General features: G+C 42.1%; 1 protein-coding gene across 4 annotated transcripts in view; it reads left to right on the forward strand.

Moving 5' to 3' along the window:
• The window catches only part of SP100 (SP100 nuclear antigen), an 88,228-nt gene extending 64,645 nt beyond the window's left edge, over positions 1 to 23,583 (forward strand). For all 4 annotated transcript variants that reach the window (XM_079924556.1, XM_079924557.1, XM_079924558.1 and 1 more), the window contains 8 exons: positions 9,178 to 9,282; positions 10,999 to 11,141; positions 13,953 to 13,991; positions 18,434 to 18,549; positions 20,004 to 20,124; positions 20,407 to 20,478; positions 21,032 to 21,166; positions 22,305 to 23,583. In XM_079924556.1, coding sequence (XP_079780682.1) covers positions 9,178 to 9,282; positions 10,999 to 11,141; positions 13,953 to 13,991; positions 18,434 to 18,549; positions 20,004 to 20,124; positions 20,407 to 20,478; positions 21,032 to 21,166; positions 22,305 to 22,430 — 857 coding nt within the window. In that variant the 3' untranslated portion in view covers positions 22,431 to 23,583. The remainder of the gene's footprint in view (positions 1 to 9,177; positions 9,283 to 10,998; positions 11,142 to 13,952; positions 13,992 to 18,433; positions 18,550 to 20,003; positions 20,125 to 20,406; positions 20,479 to 21,031; positions 21,167 to 22,304) is intronic.
• Positions 23,584 to 26,729: the final 3,146 nt, after the last annotated feature.

The following is a 26,729-nucleotide window of genomic DNA, read 5'->3' on the forward strand; positions in this document are numbered from 1 at the left end:
TTTCTTGACAGGGATATCACCCATTTATTTCTTTTAAAGGAAAGGCCCAGAGTCTTCTGCTCACATCCTATTGGAGAACCCTTAGTCACATGGCCAGAGCTAGCTGGGAGGTGAGGCTAAGAAATATAATCTCTAGACAGGCAGCCAAGGGTCTGGTTGTAACTCTATCCCTATGGAAGAAAAGAAAGGATGATTATGGGTGACAAATAGCAATCTGCTTACTTGTTCTCCATGTTTTCATCCAAAGTCACTGATTTCCTCAAATTAAGAGGGAAATTCAGACTCTCCATTGGTTCAAACCCACCCTTGTTGTCGCTTGAGGCCCTTTGGCAATAAAAGGAGCTGGAACTTGGATGCAACACAGAGCTTTGTGGCCAGAGACAAGCCATCCCTGAGTGAGAAATAAGAGAAAGCCTTAGAAAAGTTTGTTGTAACTGACGAACGCAGCTTTCAACCAAATGAGGAGAAACAGACAAGAGAGAACTTAATCAATTAAGCAGAAGCCAGACTCCTGGTATCACATCAGATCTAAACACAGTTATTTAAACCAAACTAATAGCACATACCACACCGTGTTGGTGCAGTAGAGATACGTGACCCTCCATTCTCTGAATTAAGTTCTGTAATTTTCATTTCTATCTCATTCTTTGTTTTCTTCCTCTTCTTCACCTCTCTTCTTTTTCCCACCCCTCTCCCATTCTACTAATGTTTTTCTTGTATACTTTATTTCTTTTGTTCATTCTTTTACATCACATCATAAAAAATACTGCTGTTGGGTTTATACAGCACTGTAGAGGTGGCAAGATTTTCCTTCTGGAGTTGAAACATATTCAGATATATTTTGTTTCCATTTCTGCTGATTATTTCTAACACCATATATATATTTAAATATATTATTATTATATGTTATATATATTTTAGAATATAAATAAGTGTAAATAAATATATACTTATATTTTTAGCATCTCTATCATTTTTTTCTCCATACTTATCTTTATCACCTTGTTTATTTCCCAGGTTATATTTACCCAAGTCTAAGACTTTTGTTCTCTGAGAGTTTGTGAAATCTCACTGCCATACTTGATTTATTATAACAGTTGGCATGGGTAGTCTAAGCACAGTTGGTTCTTTCTCCTACTTACTTCTTTGTTAAACCTGTTCTCTCAAATAGTTCTTACTGTGCCCCAGGATGAAGTCTTAGATAAGCCCCAGAGTTGTGCTAATCCTTTTCAGCAGCAGTGATATTCTCATTCAGTATTTAAAAGACTGAGCTGATATAATATTAAAACTGTCAACTTTGTAGTGAGCAAGTTGGATAAGGCCAGCCTCTTCTTTCATCCACACTTCCTCTCTAACACCATTCAGTATGTGCTGCTTTTAGCTAATTCAAATTGAGGAGGAAGGAAAGAAGGAAGTGGTAAGGAGCAGGAATGGCCCTCTTACAATAGATCCTTCATGTCTCCCAGAAATGGCAGATTCATGAGCCATATTTGTGGGTTTTTCAGATATTCACTGTCTTTATAGAGACTTTCTCAACTGAAGGTCCCCTGATGCAGGAAATCTAACTGATGGCTTACCACTTCCTTCTTAGTCTCCCAGCTTCTAGGAGGTCCACACCTCTCCTGGGGTCACCTCTTTCATCCAAATGATCCTCCTGGATACAGTATCTCTCAGGAACTAACTGAGCCCCTCCCTTCCCCAGGGAGGCTCGTGAGAACCATGCCTCTTCATGGTCCTATGACCACTGGATGTGGGGTTGGCTCCCAATGCAGTCACCCTCTCTAGACTTTCCAGGTTTGAGTCTTTAAACATCTCTGCCTCCTTCAAGCTCTTAGAGACACAGATTAATCACCTTGAGACTGAAGCCTTCTCACTTGCCTTGAGGGGAGGGGAACACTTAACTTCTATAGCAAGCCTCTGGTGTCAATAAATAGTATTTGGATAGGAAATCCAAGAACAGCCACTCTACTTCCTGTGGGGTATTTGAGTAAGAAAATTCACAAAGAACAATAATTAGCAGGTCTTAAACCCCAAATCTACCAATAAGGAGAACTCTGGTAAGCTGAACTAGACTACTTTTGTATCTTTATTTGGCCTCAACAGGTTTGATGAAAGGTGAATCAAACAGTGCCAGAGAAAGATAGAGAGGGAAAGAAAATATTTTTTTTTTTGTCTAAGATGTCTATGGTTGATATCTATGAACAGGCCCAAATTGTAGTCCAGGCATTGAAAGAAAAGAAAGAAAAGAAAGAAAGAAAGAGAGAGAGAGAGAGAGAGAGAGAGAGAGAGAGAGAGAGAGAAAGGAAGGAAGGAAGGAAGGAAGGATGGAAGGAAGAAAGAAAGAAAGAAAGAAAGAGAGAGAGAGAAAGAAAGAAAGAAGAAAGAAAGAAAGAGGGCTTCCCTGGTGGTGCAGTGGTTGAGAGTCCGCCTGCCGATGCAAGGGACACGGGTTCATGCCCCAGTCCGGGAAGATCCCACATGCCGCGGAGTGGCTAGGCCCGTGAGCCATGGCTGCTGAGCCTGCCCGTCCAGAGCCTGTGCTCCACAGTGGGAGAGGCCACAACAGTGAGAGGCCCACGTACTGCAAAATAAAAAAGAAACAAAGAAAGAAAGGAAAGAAAGAAGAAAGGAAGAAAGGGAGAAAAGGGGGAGGAGGGAAGGAAAGAAAGAAAAACAAAGAAGAGGAGAAGAGAGGAAAGGAAAGGAAAGGGGAAAGGAAATGTGTGCACTTTATGGCCCTGCTTTGGAGATCAACACGTTTGAACATGGCACTCAGGAGATTCACCTGCACAAACCCCACCATCTTTCCACCCACACCTCCTAAATCTGAGAGCATATTCCCCTGACATAGCGTTTCAATCAACACTTTTTTGATATCTATAACCCTAAGGTTTTCTAGGACTTGAAGTTCTATTTCTACAAATTCCCCTTGGGCAACATTTTCTTGGTTAGTTCTTTAAATCCTATTTTTTTGTCCAAACCCATGTGAACAAGGTCTTTGGTCACTTTCATGATATTTTCAGCCTAAAAGCCTTCATTTAGGGCTAAGATGATGGCCTATGTTTTATCTGTGTAGCTCAACATCACATCTCCCTAGACAATCCAAAGTCTTGTGTTACTGCCATTGATTCTGCCTCTCAACCAAAGGAAATCTGCATTGCTTCACTTAATTTTTAATTTCAGGATGCTTCAGTTTCTTCATTGGTAGTGGGGATAGTAAAAATCCCTAAAATAAAGTAGTAGAAGTAAGGGTCTTGTGTTCATGTCTAGCATATAATAAGCACTTAACAACTGTTAGCTCTCATTATTATTATTCTCACAGTGTTCCTTGAGATATAAGGAATAAAACTCTGTCTTAAATTCTTTTTTATTAATGTGGATATAAATGAATTTTTCTTAATGTGAGGGCAAATAAAATGAAATCTAGGATGAACCCAGGTTAACCATCAAAGGCTTAGTAGGTGCAAGACTATGGGTTAATATTTTTTCTTTATGCAGTAAACTTTTGAAAATTTAAAGTAAAATGGAATTTTTGAAAAGCACTATTATATACCATGAAACTTTTCAGCAGTATCTGTTTTATATTTTTCTCAGAAAGAGGGGTAGACATAGAATCGAAATTCTGAGTAACAGAGCCCCAAAGAAAAGAGGCAAACCAAGAAGAAATAAATACACAAATAAAATTTACTAACTGAACATCTAAATTCTCATGCTTTATTCTATGCTTTTGTTAATAGACCTGTTTCTCTAATTACTTTCTGTAGCTACTAACTGTTGAGAAATATATCAGATTTAGTCAGCTTCTAAAACATGACAGGGAGAGAAATATGATATCTCAAACAAGCAACATGACGATGAATCCACAGCCAAAACCCAGGACCCAAGGGCCACTGAAGTGCTGCCTCTGCTGAACTGGTAACTTTTGAGGCTGGAAATAGTAGTAGCCATAAAACACTGTGTAACTCACAAGTGATAAAGATGTCCTGCCTCATGTCCCACCACCCTGAGGTAGTCCTGTAAACTTGGGTCTGTCACTTTGCCTCTTCTGCCTCAGTTTACTCCTCTGTAAAGTGAAATGATAATAAAGAGACTGACTGCCCATCAAGGCCCATCCCAGCTTCATATACAGCTTCACATTCTGTAGATCTACCACTGGACTTGGTAAGGACCATGGACAGCTCTCTCATCGGCATCAAGAACAGGGAGCCCAAGGAGTGTCTTTAATGGATTCCCCAAATCTTTAATGGATTCCTAACATCACTGGCTGGAAGGGCAGGAACAGCAGCTAATCATTCTCAAGTTCATCTTAAGACTCCTTTCTGTGGAGTCAGACTCTGAGTTCCCCGCCCCCCCCCCCCCACACCCTCTCATGTAGAGGTAGACCCTCCTTCCGCCCTGAGCAATTTTCAGAAGACAGTAGAACTCCCCTGAGCTTCCCTTCCAGCCAGGAGAAAGCTGCTGTGAAGGAGAAGTGAGGCAAACAAATAAGACAGACCCCATCTCCTGCTAGGCTGCCCCATTGTGATCCTGTTCACGGCTCAGCTAGTCCTTGAATCATACCTACAAATTTGTCAAATTATAGACAAATTACAATCTAAAACTTTTTGTCTGGAAAAACAAATTTGGCTAGAAATTTCCCACTAGAAGAGCAGAAGCAATATATTTTACCACCTGTCAGTAGTGAGTGGTGGCCAACTTGCTTGGGAATGAAGACATTGGATGGTCCTTCTGGAAGGTTAGCACCCTTGCAGCAGCTACCTCGTTGCCCTATGTGGTTCTTTTGGGAAGAGTATCTCTCAAAAATACCCAGTTCAACTCCCATCCACAGGGCCACCCCACCAGGCCAAGGGAATCATGCTTCCTCATTGATTCCCTTGCTGACTCCTGGCTCAGCCCTTCTCCCACCACAGAACACACTAGCCATGATGTTCACCTTTATATTGGCAAGGATGAGTCTGATAATCTCTCCTTCCCTGATGTCCCAAGGACTGAGGTCCATCTCCTGTGTGGATCCTTTAACATATTTTGTCTTGGCTTGAGGGGAGGTGTCTGACAATTCTCTTGAAAGAAATGTAGCCTCTTTCACAAGACCTGGAGGTGGGGAAGGCCTGTTCCGGCAGAACCAGCCTCACTATCGCTTACCATGGTCTGTGCAACAGGGCTAGACTAACACTTGCTTTAGGATCTAGGCATACTGGGCTCCTATATTCTATTGTTCTTACACACTGCAGACTCTCTGATACTCTGAGGCAACCAAAAGATCACCTAAACATCCTGATATACTATTTTGCCCATAAAGATTAGTTCCAACTATTAAGAAAATTATTTTTAAATGACTTTTAATTTTTCTGACCACATTATTATTTGTAAGAGTTAATGTAGGGTTTTAGTATAGCATTAGTAGTTGTTTATTAAGATGGTAGACCCAAGAATAATTAAATCCTACTTTGTCCAGGCATTTTACTTTCTGGATCTAAGATAATAAAGTGCTGGAGCTCGCTAACACACAAATAACCCCTGTAAAGTTTAGCAGCACTTTGTTCATATGATCTGGTCTCCAGACCAAATTTCTGAGAACTGAGCTGGTGTACAACGAGTTTCTGTTTGTTTGCCATGAAGTTGTTTGTCCTCAACAGGCTTTGATGAAATAGTAGTCTAACTCACCAACTAGTCCCAGAAATATTTAAGCAGAGAGAAACTGAGAGCAAGAGAATGCACATTTGCCAATTAGGGCTACTGTTGGACAGACTCAAGTTATAATTAGCGCTGGGATTTCAATTTCATCACTGCATAGGAAAGGAGAGCAAGGAGAAAGCCAAGAGAACACAAGTGTCTTCTTGTGGGACAGTGGGGCTTGATTCTTGCAGGAAAAGAGAGAGAGAGAATCAGAACTGGCCTTTTCCCACTTCAGCATCAGTGCTGAAGAGGACCGGAGAGGACTGTTTCACCAAGACCCACACCTGTGTGGATAACCTTTTATACCTGGCAACTACTAACTACCATATTTGGTACTGTAATGTTCTTTGAAACCAGTCCATCTAGAGCAATTTTTAAAGAAAGCTTCATCTACTTTCAGGTCTACATTGTTCCCCATTCACTTGTTCCTCTTAGGTCTTCAAGATCATAGCCATGCTTATGATTCTCTTATACAGGTTTAGTAATCTCTCCTCAGTGTACCTCCCTAATACTTTGAATAACTTCCTAAGGATAACATTTTGTAAGGTAGAACATGTTGATCTTGGGGTGTGATTTCTCTTGGGATCAAAATAATTAATAAATGTCTCATGGGGCCATTTTTATTTTGGTGAGATTTTTTTTTTAAACTTGAGTAATTGTTATGGCAAAGTCCCAGAATATGAGATAACATCATCAACCTGAAGGCTTTTTGTGTTTGGTTGAAGGAAATATTCCTTTCCAGCCGCATCTGGTCATAATCTTTCCTTTAGGAAAGATTAGTCATGATTGACTTTCTGGAGGGGATTTTCTCCTGGGACCTGCATTACCCAAATTAACACCCCAGGATTCCAGCCATGGGAACAGAATGATGGGCACAGACCTTTAGCAAGAAAGCATCCCTGACTTCCAACATTCAGACACATTTGAATGATGGCAGACCTGAACATGAACATGGACATGATTAACCTTTTTGGACAAAATCAACAATTAAATCAGAAACTACATTTTTCTGAAACATCTCTTAAGTCAACCTTTTGTGCCATCTCTAACCCTACAACTTTTGGAACTTGGTCATCAATTTTATAAGCTCCCCTTCATTGAGCCATTGGGCTAGTTTTTAAGTCCTTGCTCATTTTTGAGACCATTTTTGATACAAAAATCTTTCAAGTTTAGGTTTACAGCAGCTATCTGACCTATAGAGTTGAGCATGAAGCCCCCCTTGAGACCTAACATTACTGCCTTTTGTCTCTGCCTCTTTATCAAAGTAAATCTTCGATGCTTTTAGTTAATTTGCATTTATATCTGTGCATATCAATTTCCTCATCTGTAAGATAAGGATAGTATTAGTCCCTATTTGACTAAGTCCCTAATTTGACTAAATTTGCTCTAAGGATAAAGTAAATTAATAGAGGCAAGGTCTAAGGATAGTTCCTGGCACACAACAAGGACTCAAAAGATGTACAACTTCATTACTCTTCTCACCTTGCTGCTCTGTTGCTTGGGAAACACATAAAACACGGTTTCAGTTTTATTTGGAACGACCTGGAGTAAAAGAAATATAGGATATATCTCAGTTAAACATCATCTTTGTAACTAACCAAGTCTAGACCAGAGTTCCGCAAACTATGGCCTACAGGGCAAATTCAACCCATGAATTGTTTTTTTTTTGCGGTACTCGGGCCTCTCACTGTTGTGGCCTCTCCCGTTGCGGAGCACAGGCTCCGGACGCGCAGGCTCAGCGGCCATGGCTCACGGGCCCAGCCACTCCGCGGCACGTGGGATCTTCCCGGACCGGGGCACGAACCCGTGTCCCCTGCATCAGCAGGCGGACTCTCAGCCACTGCGCCACCAGGGAAGCCCCATGAATTGTTTTGTAAATAATTTTTTATCAGAACGTAGCCACAGTCACATCTTTCCATTTATGAATTGTCTATGGATGCTTTTACAATAAAACAGTAGAGTTGAGTAGTCACAAAGGAGATTGTGGTCCACAATACCTTAAATATTTACTATCTGGCCCTTTACAGAGAAAGTTCCTAACTCCTGATCTAAGCATTTGATATTTTTCTTGAAGTACTAGGTAAACTCCTAAAAAGTGACATTTGAATGGTATTTTTGCAAAACACTACTATTTGCAATGCAATGTTATAAAAAGAGACATTTATGTTACTTTTCTACTTCCTCGGGGAGAAAAACAATCAACACTGGGCCTTTGAAAAGAGGCAGAAAAAGAGGTAAAAATAAGTGATTAATGCAATTTTAATAATTAAACATCTAAATTTTTATTTTATAATCCATATTTTTAGTGATCAATACATTTTCTTAATTGGCTTACAGAGCCGATAGCAAACGTTAGGATAAGTCCTTGGTCTTGGTCAATTTCGACCACATGACAGGATGGTGATAACACGCACTCCATTGATTAGTCAGAAGATCTGCGAGAGACCCCCAGGCCTCCTTGGGCCTCAGCAGGGCTCCTCTCACTGCACTGATAACTTTTGAGGAGGGAAACACAAAGAAAAATATATAAAAGGTATGACTCGCATGATATTTCTCTCGCCCTTGTCTTGCCCATGTAGAGAGCCATAGGCTCCCCACCAAGGGGGACTCTGGGTGGTAACACAAGACCTATGTCCTAATTCCTAAAATTCCTTTGACTGTGTAACTTTGGCTTGTCCACTGTTCTTTCTTGCTTCAATTTCCTCCTCTGTAAATTGGTGGCTGGCAGGTGAATTAGACTGAATGGTCCCCTACACCCACCCCAGCTCTAATAGAACTGACGCTGGAAGGGCTCTTGACAGCCTACCCTCCCCATCCAGAGAGAAGCCCCCAGACCTGTCTAAAGGATCCTCCTCAATGTTGGTCAGAAGGGCAAGAGAAGGTGCTCCTGCTACTGACATTCTTTCTAAGACTTTCAACACCTGCTTCAGAGGAATCAGATGCCAGCACCCTCACCCAAGGATGTACAGAAACCCTCTCCCTGAGCAATGTGCAGTTTCTTCTAGAGCAAACTACCTTCTAGCCACAGGGAAAGCTCACATGAGAGAGAAGTGAAACAGAGAGCAAGGTGGGAAGACAGACACTGCCCCTGCTGGGGGTCCCATTGCAATCTTCCTTTTTTCCCCAGGTGAGCCCTCAAATGGGGAGAAAAAATTAAAAGTTGAGGGTTTTTTCTCCATCTGCATAACTTCAAAGCAATAATATGACTATAAATCTTCCTTCAAATCAGCAGGAGGAAAATTATCATGCAATAGGTAGTTGGGGCCAGCAAGCTTGGGAATCAGATCCTTCCACAAGAGGTTTGTATGTAGGATTTTAGAGGATGGTGGTGGAGGGTGACGTTATCTTTATGTACCTAACTTGCCTAGAAATGTACCTAATTCATGGGGGAAATCCTTCCATTACATTTTAAGTTATAAAGAAGGATCTCAAGATGGGTGAGGAGAGACGGTACACAGTTTTAGAGCAAGGTGGAATGAAGAAACCAATGCTTCCTTGCAGGTCCAAGAATTCCCAAAGAAACAAATATGGATTTTCAGCTTCCTGAACTTCCTGTGACTTGTGGTGAGGCGAAGGGGATTTTATACAAGGAGAAAATGGAAAAAGGTGGGCTTCGTGGTCTTCTAAACTTTTCAACTGGAAAACTCCCATGTGAATACTGTATTATACAGGGGGTAGACACCTGTATTGGGGGTCTCTAGGTTTGGTGCCTCACCAGGAGGACTGAAAGGACTCAGCATATAGTTGAACTCATGGCTGTGATTTATTAAATTGAAAGGATACAAAGCAAAATCAGCAAAGGGAAAAGGCCCATGGTACAGGTGTCAGTTTCCAAGAGTCTTCTCCCAGTCGGGTCACCAGGACACACTTAATTCACCAGCAGTGAATTGTAACAACACATGTGAAATGTTGTCTGCCAGGGAAGCTGCCCTGAGCCTGAGAGTCCAGGGTTTTTATCAGGGGTTAGTTACATAAGTACCCCCTGCCTAGCACATGCCAGAATTCCAAACTCCCAGACGGAAGGCAGGTGTTCACATAAACCATACTGTTTGTATAAACAGTTAAGGCACAGTGAGCTACTCTTCAGTTCTGGGAGTGGTGAGACCCCTCCCCAAATCCAAGTTCCCAGATACCAGCCAGGCGCCAACCTTGCAAGCAGACGTTCTCAAGAAAGCAGCCTCAGTTCTGTTCTGTTAGCTCTTTTCCACACAGCATCCCAGATAGGCTGGAGGAAAGATGGCATTCCCACTCTTTTAAAATTAATAAAGATTAGCCTACCAGGCCATCTCCACTTTCCCCCAAGGAAAAGGTCCACAGGTGCCCATCCAGCACCCAATACAGGGGCAAGTGCTTCAATAACAGAATGGAAGATGTACACATTTGAGAAATGCAACAGCAACCTTCACAGCCACATTCCCTATAACATCTGTATGGCCTTGTGCTAACTGGGAGAAGCACAAGATTTAGACCCAGAAGACTGGGATTCGAGTTTCAGCTGTACCAAGAGTGTCTATTTTGTATGGGCCAAGTTACTACGTCTCTCTCATCCTGAACTGTCCTCTACAAAATGGAAATAATAATAAAACTTTCCTCACCATATTATTATGAGAAAAAAACAAGATAACAGAAAAGTTTGCAAATTACAACTGTTAAAGTACAGTACAAATGTTCATCTACCATAATTGATTCCCTCCTCCCAAAATACGGTGCTTTAGGTACCGAGAAGTATAAATGCTTTCCCCATGATTGTATAGCATATATATAATTTAACTTTTCCCACTTGATAACATTTCTACAATTGCTTTTAACAAAAAATAGCTATGAGCCCAAAATATTATTGCAATAATTGATTGCCATTCACTGGCTGATCAACTTTTGTACAGGACAAGGCAGACATGGCTGTGGTGACAGTTGCCACACTGCCCCATGTGTGACCTCATCTGCTGCCTCAGAAACTCAGCCTGGCTCTATCCCGGGTCTCAGAGAAGGGAAGGGAAAGAATCTTGCCTATTCTTCAGAGTCCTCCATTTTTTTCTCTTTTGAATATAGTGAAATATTTTTTTAAAGTAAATGTTGGTAGTAATCACTGTCCTTCTCATTGCATGAGGGTCAGAGTATGCACACAGGGCAGGAAGTCTGCTCCTGCCCTCCCCTTTCGGACGGCTGTAGAGCCCCAGAGAGGGGACTCAGCTATCCTGCTGTAGATTATGAACCCAAAACGAGTAGCCCAGATTCACGTGGCGGGAGGTCAGGTTCTGGGGTATTCACAGTTGGGGGCACACCCTGGCCACAAAGGGAGCTCAGCTTGTCTTGGTCTCACAGGCACCTCGGAGAAGTGTATACGGGATGCACATGGAAATTGGTTCACCCTCAGGGAATTTGAAATTGAAGGAAACCACGAAGCGTCCAAGAACTGGAAGCTGAGTGTGCGCTGCGGGGGATCGCCCCTGAAAACCTTGATTCAGGTATTCTAGTGACAAAGTGCTACAATCAAGGATTTAGTGCCACAAGTCATCAACTTCCAACTTTAGCAGAATTTCCAGAAAACCATCATGACGCCCCTTGCCTGGGTCACATGCGCATATTATCACTAACATTCCATGTGGCTGTTATATTTGCTGGCTTACATTACAGCTTAATCCTCTAAGTGCATAAACTCTTACACTTAAAAAATTTTTTTTAATTTTTATACAATTTTTAAAGGCTACTTTCCACTTACAGTTAACAGTTACTACAAAATATTGGCTGTATGTTGTACAATACATCCTTGAGCCTATCCTACACCCAATAGTTTATACCTCCACTCCCCCACCTCTATGTTGCCTCTCCCCGCCTCCACACTGGTAACCACTAGTTTGTTCTCTATGAGTCAGCTTCTTTTATGTTATATTCACTAGTTTGTTATATTTTTTACATTCCACATATAAGTGATATCGTACAATATTTGTCTTTCTCCATCTGACATATTTCACTTAATGTAATGCCCTCCAAGTCCATCCATGTTGCTGCAAATGACAACATTTTGTTCTTTTTTATGGCTGAATAGTATTCAAACTCTTACATTGTTGAAGGTAGGACAGTAAATTATGGCCTTGGCACTGCCACTAATAATTGCCACTGGGTAATTTGGTCACAGGAAAGTAAACTAAATTTGGCGTGGGAGGGTCTTAGACTTTTGGAGGGGGCCAATGTTGAAAGTAACAACAATAGAACTATGTGTCTGAAAATAATATATCAGAATGAGTGTTTTCTGGATAGCCACCTGAAATTCATTCTTGAAAAATAATATTTTTAAATGAATTTAAAAATATCTCTTTGGGGCTTCCCTGGTGGCGCAGTGGTTGAGAGTCTGCCTGCCGATGCAGGGGCGCGGGTTCGTGCCCCGGTCCGGGAAGATCCCACATGCCGCGGAACGGCTGGGCCCGTGAGCCATGGCCGCTGAGCCTGCGCGTCCGGAGCCTGTGCTCCGCAACGGGAGAGGCCACAACAGTGAGAGGCCCGCGTACCGCAAAAAAAAAAAATATCCCTTTGGTTCTCATCTCGGCCCCCTGATGTGGACAAAACGGGCTGGGTCTCTGTCACAGATGAACCCATGCCTTCTGACTCTGTCATGTGCCCCAGATGGTCCTTCCTTGTGCCACTCTAATGATGAGCAAATATTTATTGAATACATCTAAAGCCACAGGGACTGTAAGGTGTGGCCCCCAGCCCCTAACCAGGAGGAAGGCTGCACGTTTATAAACATAGGATTGCACAGCTCATAGATGCCATAATGAGATTCTCTGGCAGGAAGAGATGCAGAAGCTTAGGGGAGGGAAGTTCATTTCTGTCTTTGAGGTTGAGGACAGTTTCATGGAACAGTTTGCACTGAGCTGGGTCTTAAAAGAAGAATAGTTCTGACAAGCAAAAATGTCATAATAAGGAATTCTATATAGAAAGGATGGCATGAAAATCCTCCCCAGGAGTGTCAAGAAGTTGTGGGTTATAAGACTCAATACATGAGCTGGGCTGATTGTGGAGGTCCTGCGGCCCCAGAAAGGAGGCTGAACCCTTCATTTAATCATGGAGGAATTGTTGGAGGTTTGGGTTAGGGACTGACAAAGTTGAAAGAGTGTTTTAGAGGTATGAATCTGATCAAGGAATGCAAGATGGATAAGAGGGTAGAGTGCTTTAACCCATGGAGACCTCAAATGACCTTCACCACCTTTCTGCCTGATCCACCCCATTCGACCTGCAAGGCCCAGCTCAAACAGCACACTCTGTGCTGAAGTCCTTTAAAATTCACTGAATTTGTTTCCTATTGCTGCTATAAAAAATTCCCACAAACTCAGTGCCTTGAAACCATGTAAATCTATTATCTTACAGTCCTAGAGACCAGAAGTATGAAATCAGTTTCACTGGACTCAAGTCAAGGCGTCGGCAGGGGTGGTTCCTTCTGGAGCCTTCCAGGGAGAATGTGTTCCTCCCCTTTTTCAGCTTCTGGAAGCAGCCTTCATTTCCTGGCTCGTGGCCCCTTCCTCACATCACTCCAACCTCTTCTTCTGTCAACACATCTCCTACTACTCACTCTGACCCTCCTACCCACTCTTGTATGGACCCTTGCGATTACATTGGCCCTACCCAGATAATCAGAATCATCTTCCATTTCAAGCTCCTTCATTTAATTACATTAGTAAAGTTCTTTTTACCATGTAAGTTGACACATTCATGGGTCGGGGGATTAGAACAAATTCATGGGTCGGGGGAGCATTATTTAGCCTACTATACTCACCCATCTCTGGATCCCAAAATACTCCATGAGAGCACAGTTTACTCTTTATCATCCTTACCCCACTATATGCCAGGTTTTCCCACTTGTCTCCCCGAAGGCCTGGATACCTTTGTGTGTCCAAGGCCACTGATGGGGTCTGCCAGCTGTCAATCACTCACCAGGTGTGTGCCAATGGAGCTATAGCACGCAAGGTATAAAGATAAAAGCTAGAGGGGTACTGGGAGAATGGAAAGGAAGTGGTGGGTGTAGATGCGGTTGTAAAGGAAAATCTGGCAAAACTTTCTAAGGAGAGCAAGAGAGAGGATGCAGTTTTTAAAGCTGGCTTTAAAGCTGAGTCTGGATAACAGAGAGCACCATGTTACAGACTTGGAGAGGAAGGTTATTTTCCATGAAGGCCCCTTGAGTTTATGTTGATAATGGGACATGAGGGGAAGGTAGTGGAATTACCGATCTCACAAAGTAGAAACAAGGACCCATCACAGCATGAATCTCATTTTTCTTTCAGGAAGGATTTCTACGAGACCCACCAAGAAAAAGAAAAAAGGTAATTATCACAGGACCTTCTGGCCATGTCTCATCTACCACATTGTTGACTTTCCATCTCTCTGGCTTTATTTTATGGTTTCTAAATTAACCAATTATGTTGAAACTTGATTTTATAATATGGTGCTTTTTACACTTGCTACTTCCAAACATTTCAGCGTGTGCGGCCAGGACTTCTTTGAGCATTAAAACATTTGAGATAGAGGTGCAGGGGTAATCCTTAAAAATATATAATGAGGCAGAACTGACCTTGTATATTTGTTTTAGAAAAATATGTGAATGGCATACGGTAAGTCCCCAACATACGAACCTTCAAGTTGCGAGCTTTCAAAAATGCGAACGTGCGTTCGCACGTCCAATCACTTAAGTTAGTTCCCGTGTCTGGTGTACATTGTAACGTGCGCGCATCCTCTACAAGTGGTTGTGCTTTTGTGTACTTTACTGTACAGGACTGTAGAGAGTACAGTAGTACAGTGTCTTTATTTCAAGCTCAGGTTGTCCGAAAGCAAGTGTAAAAGCAGTGGTGATGTAGCTGGTACTGCTAGGAAGACCCAGGAATTGAAGGCCAGAGGAAGGACAGAGAGAGACAAGAGGAAGAAGTAACTGAAGAACCGAAGAGATTCACAACGTAGGAAATGGCAAGGGGATTTTCTTTATTTGAAGAGGCACTGTTAGTTTCTGAGGTGCAGGCCCGAATGTAGAACGTTACGTGAGCCTGTGCTCCGCAACGGGAGAGGCCACAACAGTGAGAGGCCCGCGTACCGCAAAAAAAAAAAATGTTTTCTTTACTTTTTGTGTTTGTTTTTTATGTATTATTTGTGTGAAAAGTATTATAAACCTATTACAGTACAGTACTGTATAGCCGATTGTGTTAGTTGGGTACCTAGGCTAACTTTGCTGGAATTACAAAGGCACTCTCGGAATGGAACTCTTACTATACTTTTTTTTTTTTTTTTTTTTTTTTGGAGTATAGTTGATTTACAATGTTGTGTTAGTTTCAGGTGTACAGCAAAGTTAATCAGTTATACACATGCATATATCCACTCTTTTTTTTAAGATTCTTTTCCCATATAGGCCATTACAGAGGGCATACTATCTTAAAATTAGACATAAAAGATGGAGTTGGAGCTGGAAAAGTATGATTTTGAAAGGCACAAAAAAGTACATTTAATGACTATTGCTTTTGCAACACTGATTTTATTTTCATTGGTTTTTCTGGGTTCTAGCTTTAATGAAATAAGAATTGAGCAAAATGGAAACATCTCATGGTCACTCTAGCTAACCTATTATAGACCTAATGTAGAATCCCCCTTTGGAACGGATATATAGCCATATGTCACCTGGTAAAGCAAAAAAACAAAACCTCTCCTTCACATGCACACACACACTTATGCTAAGTCCTTTTTCAAGGGAAACTTTATTTCCTTTATGGAGATGACCCTTTAGAGAATAGAGTGATTGGGAAGCAGATGTGCCCTGTGGGAGAGGCTGCTGACCTGGAAAGCTCTTTCCTTTGTGTAGAGGCCCTTTGGCCCCAACAGAGGGGCTTTGCAGACTGCAGTTCCATCTATGGAGGCAAATTCTCTCTCCTTCAAAGTAGCATGTGAAGTTCATGGACCAGTGGTTTCTATGCTGTGTGGATTTCAGGGAAGGCAGTCAGATAGTTGATGTCTTCCTCTCCAAGACAGGGTGTGAGAGAGAACATGTGAAGTGAAAAAAGGAAATAGAAAAACTTCCATTTTCCTGACTTCCAACAGCAGTGACCTTGGTCATCTCAAGGAAGTCGAGGTCTTCACAAAGCTGGTTTCTGGGGCTACCAGCTCAACTGACTTTATGCTAAAGACTCAGTAACTAAGCTCTGCATCCACTGGGTTTTCTGAAGAAAGAGATGCTATTAAGGCCAAATGTTTCTGCCCAGTCCTAGGGAGTCAAGGGTAATTCAGTCTGGGTTAATCAATTGAGTTGACCGTCTCCCACCCTTTATCACAGGCGCCCTCTCTCTGTTCCCTCTGCGCTTACAGCTATTAAGGTGTGACCACCTCAGTTCTCAGAGGGTCTCTCCAGAGCCTCTCTTCCTTTCCCAGCCCCTTGGCTTCTGCCATTTGTGTCCTCTCAGGACCAAATGGCATAAGAAACCCTGAGCCAGTAGCCTAAAAATAGTGGTCAGCATCCATTAGGATGAGAAAAAGGAAAAGCGGTTACATGGCCCCATGCCAGGGCCACTCAAGTCTATGTGGGGATGTCCCCAAGGATGTCCCTAACAGGCCATTCCTCGAGCTCTCCTACTGAAAGGGAGCACATGCACGAGATACAGCTTACGGCCTAGAATTTCCTCCCATGTGTGAGTTTTGTGTCTCTTCTTCTTATATTGAATTTATAGATGAAAAGAATTTACAAATTGAGGTGTGTTCCAATTCACCTCAGCTCACTGGGCTCAGGGATGATATTCTGTTATGATTTGGAAATAGCAGGACATCTTGCTTTGGCTCATAATATTGTATTATAAGTAGGGGCTCTGCATTCTTGTAAGCAATGGACCTCACAGAAGCACTAAGAATGAGATGAGATATTTAAAAATGACAGCAGGACTGGTGATGGGCTGGATGTCTGGGGTGAGGAAAGGGAGGAATCTGTGTTCACTTCCAGGCTCCTGGGTGGATGGTGGGGTGCTTAGTGAGATGAGGGGGGCACTGAAAGAGGAGCAGATTCAAGACAGGAAGTCAAGGACTGTGGTTTGGGGGCAATATGGGTTTTAGACATGATGATAGACATCTAATTGGAGATGATGGAAAGTAGAGTTTGGATGCTCAGGGACTCACAAAGAGACCAGAGACACAGATCTTAAAGCCTAGGGACAAATGTGGTAGGTGTGGTCACGGGAGTAGTCGTGGCCATCTAGGAGAGTAAAATGAGCAGGGAACATGGGGCAGAGCCCTACAGAATTCCAACTTTCCAAGTGAGGAAGCTTAAAAAAAGAAGCAAAGTGCTAGGAAAAAATCTAAGAGAATGGAGTGTCATGGAACGAAGCATAAAGAGTGTTTCTAGAAGGAAGAGGCGGAATGGCACTCCCTGCCACCTCCCCATTTCCTCACCACCCACCAAAATCCCAGCTACCCATCACTGGGTGGGCCAGTCCCCAAGTCTATGCATTGTTTTGTATGTAGATTGTCACACAAGGATGTGAATTCCTTCTTCCAGCCCATGGTGTAGAAAGGATAGCTTCATCTATGATGAAGAGCTGCTACCCATTGGATGAAATGTTTCCTCACCACATGGTTCTCTTTCCACTCAGGTGGCCCAGGAGAGGGGCCAGGTGCCCATCCTCTGGCCATTTCTCCAGCACAGACACACGACCCTCATACATAGAAATTGTAGTATATAGGGATTCCCATGTTATTGCCACATAGATTAACACCAAAAAGAAAAGGAAAAAATGTAATTCCCCTTGCCCACCAATGGGCTCATTCCTTGAACAATTCTTATTTTGGTCTATAAATTCTGTTGTTTTAACGTGTGTTTGTTACTCCACGATACTTAGATGCAAACACTGTCAAATTTTTAACTTCACAAATGAAATAAAATCTGGCTAAAGGTCCCACATATTGAGATTGATGAAAAATCCAGCACCAATTAATTTTGTGGCCCCATCCATCTTCCTTATACAGGACAAAGCACCAGGTTTCCACGGGCTCAGAAAATTAGGGTAAAGCCTTGGCCTTCAACTCCAGTGGTTGCCATTACCACACTCCCTAGCCATTGAGACATGGCACCTCCACACCTTACTCGCCAAGCTAAGTCATAGGACAGCTTCCCCTAGGCTCCCAGAGTCAAAGAGCTCTGTCATCCCTGGCATCCACCGGGTTATCTGTGCCCATGGTCTTTCCAACCAGAGGCACTGTCACAGGCTCAGGGGCCCTCTAGGCACAAAATCCATAGACCAGAAACTCATCCCCAGGCCCTTCAACTCATGGAGAACTTATGGCCAAGAAAATGGGATGCAGGGATATCTCAGATGTTTATTCTGTCATATTAAATTGTCAGTAAATCACTCTTCAATGAGGCAATTTAGATGATGCATGGTAGACAACTAGATAAGACACTGTATTCCTGAGTTAGGTTTTGCCTGCAGAATATTAAATTTCTCAGATTATCTTTAATTGATCCTATTTTGTTGCTGTTACAAGCCTTCCTGTGTCAGAACCTCTGTCTTTATAAAGAAAACTTTAAAGGTCTAACACACAGCCACTTCCTCCTGAGCTTCACTGCAAACCAGCATGTCTTCTTCTGAAATCTCCACTCAGTATTGTTCCTTACTATTTTGAGGAGAAAGGTTTACAAGTATCACCTTGGTACAAGTAAATGCTGTGTGTTCTAGAGTACCAATGTGTCGACTATCTAGGGTCTCACTGATCCCAGTGATGTCTATATTATCTCCCCTTCTAGCCAGAAAACTCAAATGAATGCGAGGTATGCCGTGGAAAGACCGCGCTGTTCTCCTGTAATACTTGTTCGAGGTTCTTTCATGAGAAATGCCACATCCCACCTAAAGATGCTGACAGGTTAGTGAGACTTGGCCCCCTCCTGCCCTTCCTTCCTGTGGTACAGCTCCTCCCACCATGCACACTCAGCCTGCAATTTTCTCTGGTTGTATGTGTCTTGATTCAGAAGAAGAGTCCTTAAGCATCAGGATCCAGAAATAAGAACAGTGCTGGCAGCAGTAGATTAATGAGAAGAAAACTCTTCAAGTGGTGATTAGGTATAATAGAGAAGTAACCCCCACGTCCCTCAGGTGGTTCCCACACCCATGCACTTTGATGGGGTTACGTTGCCATACATTAGCTGCTGGTTTAACACATATACCACCTGCTATGGGAACATCACATAGCTGACAAAGCTGGGACTGTGATGAGCCTTCAGAAGGTGATCACGGCAGTCTATCAAGTCATCTGACCCTGAATCACAGGGTACATGATAAGATCCCTGAATTCTGCGGGTATGAGTCCACTGCTGCATTTCCTTTGTTGTAAAGTGTATCTTCAGTCAGATGTGATGATATGTGAGCTAACACGTAGATTGATAAGGCATTCTAGAAGTGGTAGAATTGCTGTGGCCAAGGATGATCTCTACCAGGATTATGTCTGTTCCTATGAGGATAGAGCACTGTTCCTCCATAATGGGAGGAGTCTAGTGTAATTCATCTGCTCCTATGTAAGTCCCAGAGAATGTGTCACCGCAGGATTCAGCGTAAACCTCTGCAGTTGGGCAATCTGCAGAGGCAGAAAGCCCCACGTTTTTTTGAGCTCGTGTAGAGTCCCCACCCCTGCACTGTGGACACTGTAATGCTTGCCCCTTGAGCAAGCACTGGGGTGGCCAAGGAGAGAGGTTAAATGACATCTCTAGGATGGATCGCTGTATCCAGGTCTCAGATTATTGAGAACTGAGAGCTCCCCAGCACAGAGAACCTGGTAGTGGAGATCTAGGGGCAAATGGAAGATACCTGTCACTCTATTGGTAGATTTCCTTTCCAAGAAGTTTCTGCATCACAGATGCTAGACACAGAGATGACAATGCCAGAAAAAACGATGCCTATGGCTTATGCTCTGTGCTTATTCAGCAAAGTTGAGAAGAAGGGCTGTTTTCCTGATTTTTACTGAGTTGATGTCTCATTGAGGCCCAAGACTCCAGTACTTAAGGTACCAATTTCCCCTTCTCGTTTCGGGCAGGCAGAATTCATTACCAAACTCACAGTGGCTCAGATGAGAACCTAAGTTTTGAAGTGAATAAGTGTCCTTATGCACCATGGCACCTTACTTAGCCTTCTACAGTTATTGATGGGAGGGCTGTCTTCGGCAGTTGAGCCCAAATGGGGCTCTAGTGCAGAGGGGTGTCAGAGAGAAGTTGAATACAGGTGGAAACTACCAGTCATTCCTGAACAGAGGACTTTAACAGCTATAGAAACAATGGTTGATTCACAGAGAAACTGCCTTTGCTGACCTTATATCCGACCTCTCAGGAACCCATGGAGCTGCACCTTCTGCAAGATAAAGGATCTTCAGGAAAGGTGCCCAGAAAGCCAACCATGTGATCAGCAATCTGAGGTCCTGAAGAAGCTGATGCTGAGTAAAGAGAAGTTAGTGAGTTGAAATGTAAACCTAAGCCTCCTCCTTTCTGTTTACACAAGAGAAGAAGCACCATCTTGCAGGGGGCAGGAGGAATGGTGCCCAAGGCAAACTGCTGTCGCTTGCTGTGCTCTGATCACGTTACCTGACACCAAAATTCGTATGCCACAGAAAATTCCCATTCTGTGTTTTTTTCAGGGGTCTGCAGGTTGGAGAGTTGTGCATTTATCTGAGCATATGTAAGAGCTCATTCTTTCCAAGCTGCTCTTCACTTAAAATCTCCTCTATCTTTTGCAGAAGTGTGAGTTCCTCCTCTTAAAGGTCTATTGCTCTCCAAAAAGCTCTTTTTTTGCCTCAGAACCATATTATGTAAGTAACAGCAATAAAACCCCAACCTGGCATTTGTTGAATTTGTGATATGAATCCAATGGGTACACATTGCCATTATCTTTGCCTTGTTGATAAATATCTTAGACAGCTCAATCAGCCCTTAGAAGCTTAGGCGGTTGTAACAAACTACCATAGACTGGGTGGCTTAAACAACAGGAATTTATTTCTCACAGTTCTGGAGGCTGGAAATCCGAGATCAGGGTGCCAACACAGTCAGGTCCTAATGAGGGCTTTCTTCCAGGTTGCAGTCAACCAACTTCTCTTTTTGTCCTCACATGGTGGAAAGGGAGGGAGAGAGGTCTCTGGCGTCCTTTTATTATAAGGGTGCTAATCCTATTCATGAGGGCTCCACCCTCATGACCTAATTATCTTCCAATTGTCCCACCTCCTAAGACCATCACAGTGGGGGTGAGGATTTTAGCATATGAATTTGGGGGACACAAGCACTCAGTCCATAACTGTGGGAATCTGTAGAAGGTAGACTTGGAACCATGCTAATGCCCTTTGGCACTTTTGTCAACATAATACAAAGACATCTCAAGGCCTGGAGAAGCCCATGTGGTTAAACAAAATCAAGAAAAATCTGACGATGAACGTATATCACCAAGTACGGGAGTTTGTGCGGGACATGCGTCTCATCTTCCAGAACCACAGGGCGTTTTACAAGGTAAACAGTTCTCCCTGCTTCTATTTTTCTTTCAATTAAGTCATTTTGCCTTTCACCTTCTTGTATCAGGTCAATGTTACAATTTCCCTTATCATGTGGCAAGCCCACACAGGTAAAAATTCTGGCAGTATTCTCCAAGCCCTGTGGACTATGGTGTGGAAGATAATAACAGACCAGAGGTATCATTGGAAACATTACCCTAGGACCTCAGAATTTACTCCTTCTAGATACTCAATTTGCCCATAGATAACAGTGGATTGCAGACCTAGTCCCTTCCACCGGAAATGGAAGTGCTTTTTATTTTTTTACTAGACCTGGCAGCACTGTGTGTGGCTCAGAAGTCCCTGCAATTGGCCCAGGCTCAGGTCCTTACTTGGCCCAGACTTGGGGACCATCCTAGGGAGACTGGATGCAGAGGCACAGAGTATGTCCATGTGCAGTTGGTTGCTGTGTAACTGCCCGCCGGCATCCGGGCCCTCAGGAAGGAGTGGACAGGGATCTCCCCACACCTGGGCACCTGCCTATTTCCAGCAGTTCCAGTACTGCACTCTGGACGCAGAGCATGGAAAGTTTCTTATAGGCAGAACCCTCATGGCCTTGATGCTCGTAGAGAAGTGAGGCCAATTCTCTCATCTGCTAGAAGCACATTTTAAAGGCTACTCGTGTTTCTCATCTCTAAAGGAAGATACCAAATCACATTTCTCAAATTTCAAAATTTTGGATTTCTTTACATTAGAATTTCCTAGTGTTGGATCAAAAAGTTAACAAGGATCACCTCAAGGGGTGGGGAATGAAGGATAAAGGAAGGCACCACGAACTTGCCTTAGACATTTCTGTACTATTATGGTGTCACAAGGGATATGGGCTGTGTTCAAAATCAAGTAACTAGAATTTTTTAAATTAATCAATAAATTTCTGATGAAGAATTAGACTGCAGTATAGCGCCATTTTTGCTCCTCTGTCCTCCAGATAAAGAGAAATGATCCAGCTATCAGGAAACATAAACTATCCTCAACTGGATTAATTCTCACTTAACATTTGGGATGGTCTAAAATAAAACTCTGATTAACCAAAACATTGAGAGTCTAAGCTCATTAGCAATCTATGGCTATCATTGTTTTTGCCTTTGCTTTTTCAGAACAATAAATTCATCAATCTGGGGCTTCAGCTAGAAGCCGAATTTGAGAGTGACTTCAAAAACGTTTTTGGCATCCAGGAAACAAGTACAAACAGCAGTCGGTTTGAGCTGATCTTTGAAATGTAGCCCGTTTCTAGTTCCCCCTTCAGAGTCTCCACTGCTACATGATGTTGTGCCTGTGGCCCCACTGACCAACTTCCTGTTGCTGTGTGAATAACACACTTCTTTTTCAAACTTTTTTTTACTGACATTCCTGCTTACTTACTTTTCTAAATAAAAATCTTAAACTTCAGATTATCTTATTGAGTAATTTGGGGTGAAATTCGCAAAAGAAAATATCAGGTCTTTCTATAAAGGATCATATTATGTGCTTCCGTTTCCTTGAATCTTTTATTAGGTTCTTAAGTAAAGTTTTCTCTTCTTTTCTCCTCCCCACACAGGACTTAGTCATTTCTTATTTTACTCTCAGGTATTTAATACTTTTTTGTCATTTTGAAAGTGACCTTTTTCCCAATGTATTTTATTACTGATTATTGCCTATTATAGAAAGATATAGTGACATACATTCTGGTCACTGATTACCTTACTGAATACTGGATAGCATCCTTTTTGGCCTCACACCCAGTGGCATCAGGAAGCCCATAGTAGATGCACAGCATTTCTAACTTTCAGTTTGTACAATCATAAATGGTACAGCTGATGGGAGCATTCCTCACCTCTGACAATTCTTGGTTCTGTTGGGGAATGACTCTGCCATGGCATCCTGGTGACCTTGCATGTTTCCACATAGGCAAGACTTGTCTGTAGCTGATCTAAGTCTTGAGAATGCCCTATGATCCTTCCAGAACATGAGAGTCTGGGAAGCTTCTGAGCAGCTGCTACAAGGCCATTTCCTACTCACCACCTTATCTCCCAGAGGTTATCATGACACACTCTCCTCGTGTTCCAAGTTCTGATGAGGTATGAGGCTGTTTGCCTCCTTTTTAGGGCACAAAAAGTTATGTGCCCTAGACAAAGGATTAATCTCCAAAATATATAAACAGCTCATGCAGCTCAATATTAAAGAAACAAACAACCCAATCCAAAATGGGCAGAAGACCTAAACAGACATTTCTCCAAAGAAGACAGACAGATGGCCAAGAAGCACATGAAAAGCTTCTCAACATCACAAGTTATTAGAGAAATGCAAATCAAAACTACAATGAGGCATCACCTCACACCAGTTAGAATGGGCATCATCAGAAAATCTACAAACAACAAATGCTGGGGAGGGTGTGGAGAAAAGGGAACCCTCTTGCACTGTCGGTGGGGATGTAAATTGATACAGCCACTAAGGAGAACAGTACGGAGGTTCCTTAAAAAACTAAAAATAGAATTACCATATGATCCAGCAATCCCACTACTGGGCATATACCCAGAGAAAACCATAATTCAAAAAGACACATGCACCCCAATGTTCATTGCAGCACTATTTACAATAGCCAGGTCATGGAAGCAACCTAAATGCCCATCGACAGACGAATGGATAAAGAAGAAGTGGTACATATATACAATGGAATATTAGCCATAAAAAGGAACGAAACTGGGTCGTTTGTTGAGACGTGGATGGATCTAGAGACCGTCATACAGAGTGAAGTAAGTCAGAAAGAGAAAAACAAATATAGTATATTAACACATGTATGTGGAACCTAGAAAAATGGTACAGATGAACTGGTTTTCAGGGCAGAAGTTGAGACACAGATGTAGAGAACAAACATATGGACACCAAGGGGGGAAAGCGGCGCGGGGGTAGGGGTGGTGGTGTGATGAATTGGGCGATTGGGATTGACATGTATACACTGATGTGTATAAAACTGATGACTAATAAGAACCTGCTGTATAAAAAAATTAATAAAATAAAATTCAAAAATTTTAAAAACAAAAAAGAAAAGCACTGTCAAATACTCAAAGTTTGGAAAAATGAAAATAGGAAAGAAACATGCTACTGTAAATAACAGCAAGTTCTTACTAGTCCCAGAAGAAATGCCTTCCATATAACGTTTCTGCAGAGGTTATATGGGGACTTGCCAGTATTCAGTGCTACTTACTTTTCATGAACATGCCATATCAGGGTGGCCTGCCCCTGGAAATGTAGCAGAAGTCGAATATAAATGCCCAGGGGCTGTTCCTGGTGCAAGAGCTTGTTTAGTTAATGCAACAATTTTTCCCATAAATATATTTATAACCCTGGTCTGTCAACATCAGTATAGTCTCAATGATATGTCAGTTTTTAGGGAAAATCAAAACATAACTAAAAATTTAAAAAATAAATAAATAAATAAATAAAATTAGAAGAATCAAAGAAAGTGAAAAGACAACCTACAGAATGGGGAAAAATATTTAGAAACCATATATCTGATAAGGGATTAATATTCAGAATGTGTAAAGACTTCCTGAAGGTCTGCAAACAACTCAATTCAAAAATGGGTCAAGTATCAACAGACAATTGGTTTAAGAAGACGTGATACATATAGACAGTGGAATATTACTCAGCCATAGAAAAGAATGCAGCAACATGGATGGACTTAGAGACTGTCATACTAAGTGAAGTAAGTCAGATAGAGAAAGACAAATATTATATAACTTATATATGGAATCCAAAAAGTAATACAAATGAATCTATATACAAAACAAAAACAGATTCACAGACATAGGAAACAAACTTATGGTTACCAAAGGGGAATGGGAAGACCGGGGTGGGATAAATTAGGAGTTTGGGATTAACAGATACAAACTACTGTACATAAAACAGATAAGCAACAAGGATTTACTGTATAACACAGGGAACTATATTCAATACCTTATAATAACCTATAATGGAAAATAACCTGAAAAAAAAATATATATATAACTGAATCACTTTGCTGTACACAATATTGTAAATCACTTTGCTGTAACACAATATTGTAAATCAGCTATACTTCCATTTTTAAAAAATGGGCAAAAGAATTGAGTAGACATTCTCCAAACAAAGAAGATACACAAAAGGCCAATAAGCAAATGAAAAGATGTTCAGCATCATGTCATTATGGAAATGTAAGTCAAAACCACAGTGAGATATCACTTCATATTTACTAGAATGGCTATAATAAAAATAATAATTTAGGGCTTCCCTGGTGGCGCAGTGGTTGAGAGTCCACCTGCCGATGCAGGGGACACGGGTTCGTGCCCCGGTGCGGGAAGATCCCACATGCCGCGGAGTGGCTGGGCCCGTGAGCCATAGCCACTGAGCCTGCGCGTCCGGGGCCTGTGCTCCGCAACGGGAGAGGCCACAACAGTGAGAGGCCCACGCACCGCAAAATAATAATAATAATTTAAACACACACACAGGAAATAACATTAGTTAGGATGTGGAGAAATTGGAACCATCATGCTTTGCTGGTACGGCCGCTGGGGAAAACAACTGGGCAGCTCCTCAAAAAATTAAACATGCAACTACCATACAACCTAGCAATTCCACTCCTAGGTATATATCCATAAGAAAGCAGGAAATCAAACAGATATTTGTACACCAATGTTTATAGCAGCATTATTCACAATAGCCAAAAAGTGGAAACAACCCATGTCCACCAACAGGTGAGTGGATAAATAAATGTGGTGTATACATACAATGGAACATTATTCAGCCATAAAAAAAGAATAACAATTTTAGCATACGCCACTACATGGATGGACCTTGAAAACATTACGCTAATAAGCCAGACACAGGACAAATGCATGATTCTAATTATAGGAGAAACTGAGAATAGGCAAATTCATAGAAACAAAAAGTAGAATACAGGGTACAGGACCGCGTAAGGGGGTGTATGTGCAGGGAATGAGGAAGTTATTTTTTAATGCATACAAAGTTTACGTTGGGGACGACAAAAAAGTTTTGGAAATACATAGTGGTGATGGTTACACAACATTGTGAATGTATTTAATATCACTAAATTATCCACTTACAAATGATTAAAATGATAAATATTGTTATATACCCTTTACCACAATTTTAAAACTGCTAACTGGAGGGGGCGCATATTATTTGAATCTGGAGCTTTGTGTTAATTATTCCAACTAAGTTGTCACCTGGTGCTCTCTGGAGAGGCAGGACACTGGAGCTGAGCATATTTGGGGACAGAAAAGTAAATGGCGTGGAGGGGAGGCAAATTCTCAGCCTAGTGGAGAATGAGATCTTACAGGTCACTCAGGTCCTGACCAATACCAGAAACTTCTCAGAGCCACATCTGAGCTTCTTATTCTGTTGGTTTCGACTATCTACAAACAAGCAGTGGCAGAAAGCACTGGGTGCCAGCTTTTAAGCAAGCCTTCCAGGAGGTCTACTCCTCTTCTCCCTAAATTCCACGACACCCTGCGGTGAACTAGGTGACCAGGTAACCTTAATGA

The sequence above is a fragment of the Stenella coeruleoalba genome (assembly GCF_951394435.1).
Source record: "Stenella coeruleoalba genome assembly, chromosome: 6".
NCBI lineage: Eukaryota > Metazoa > Chordata > Mammalia > Artiodactyla > Delphinidae > Stenella > Stenella coeruleoalba.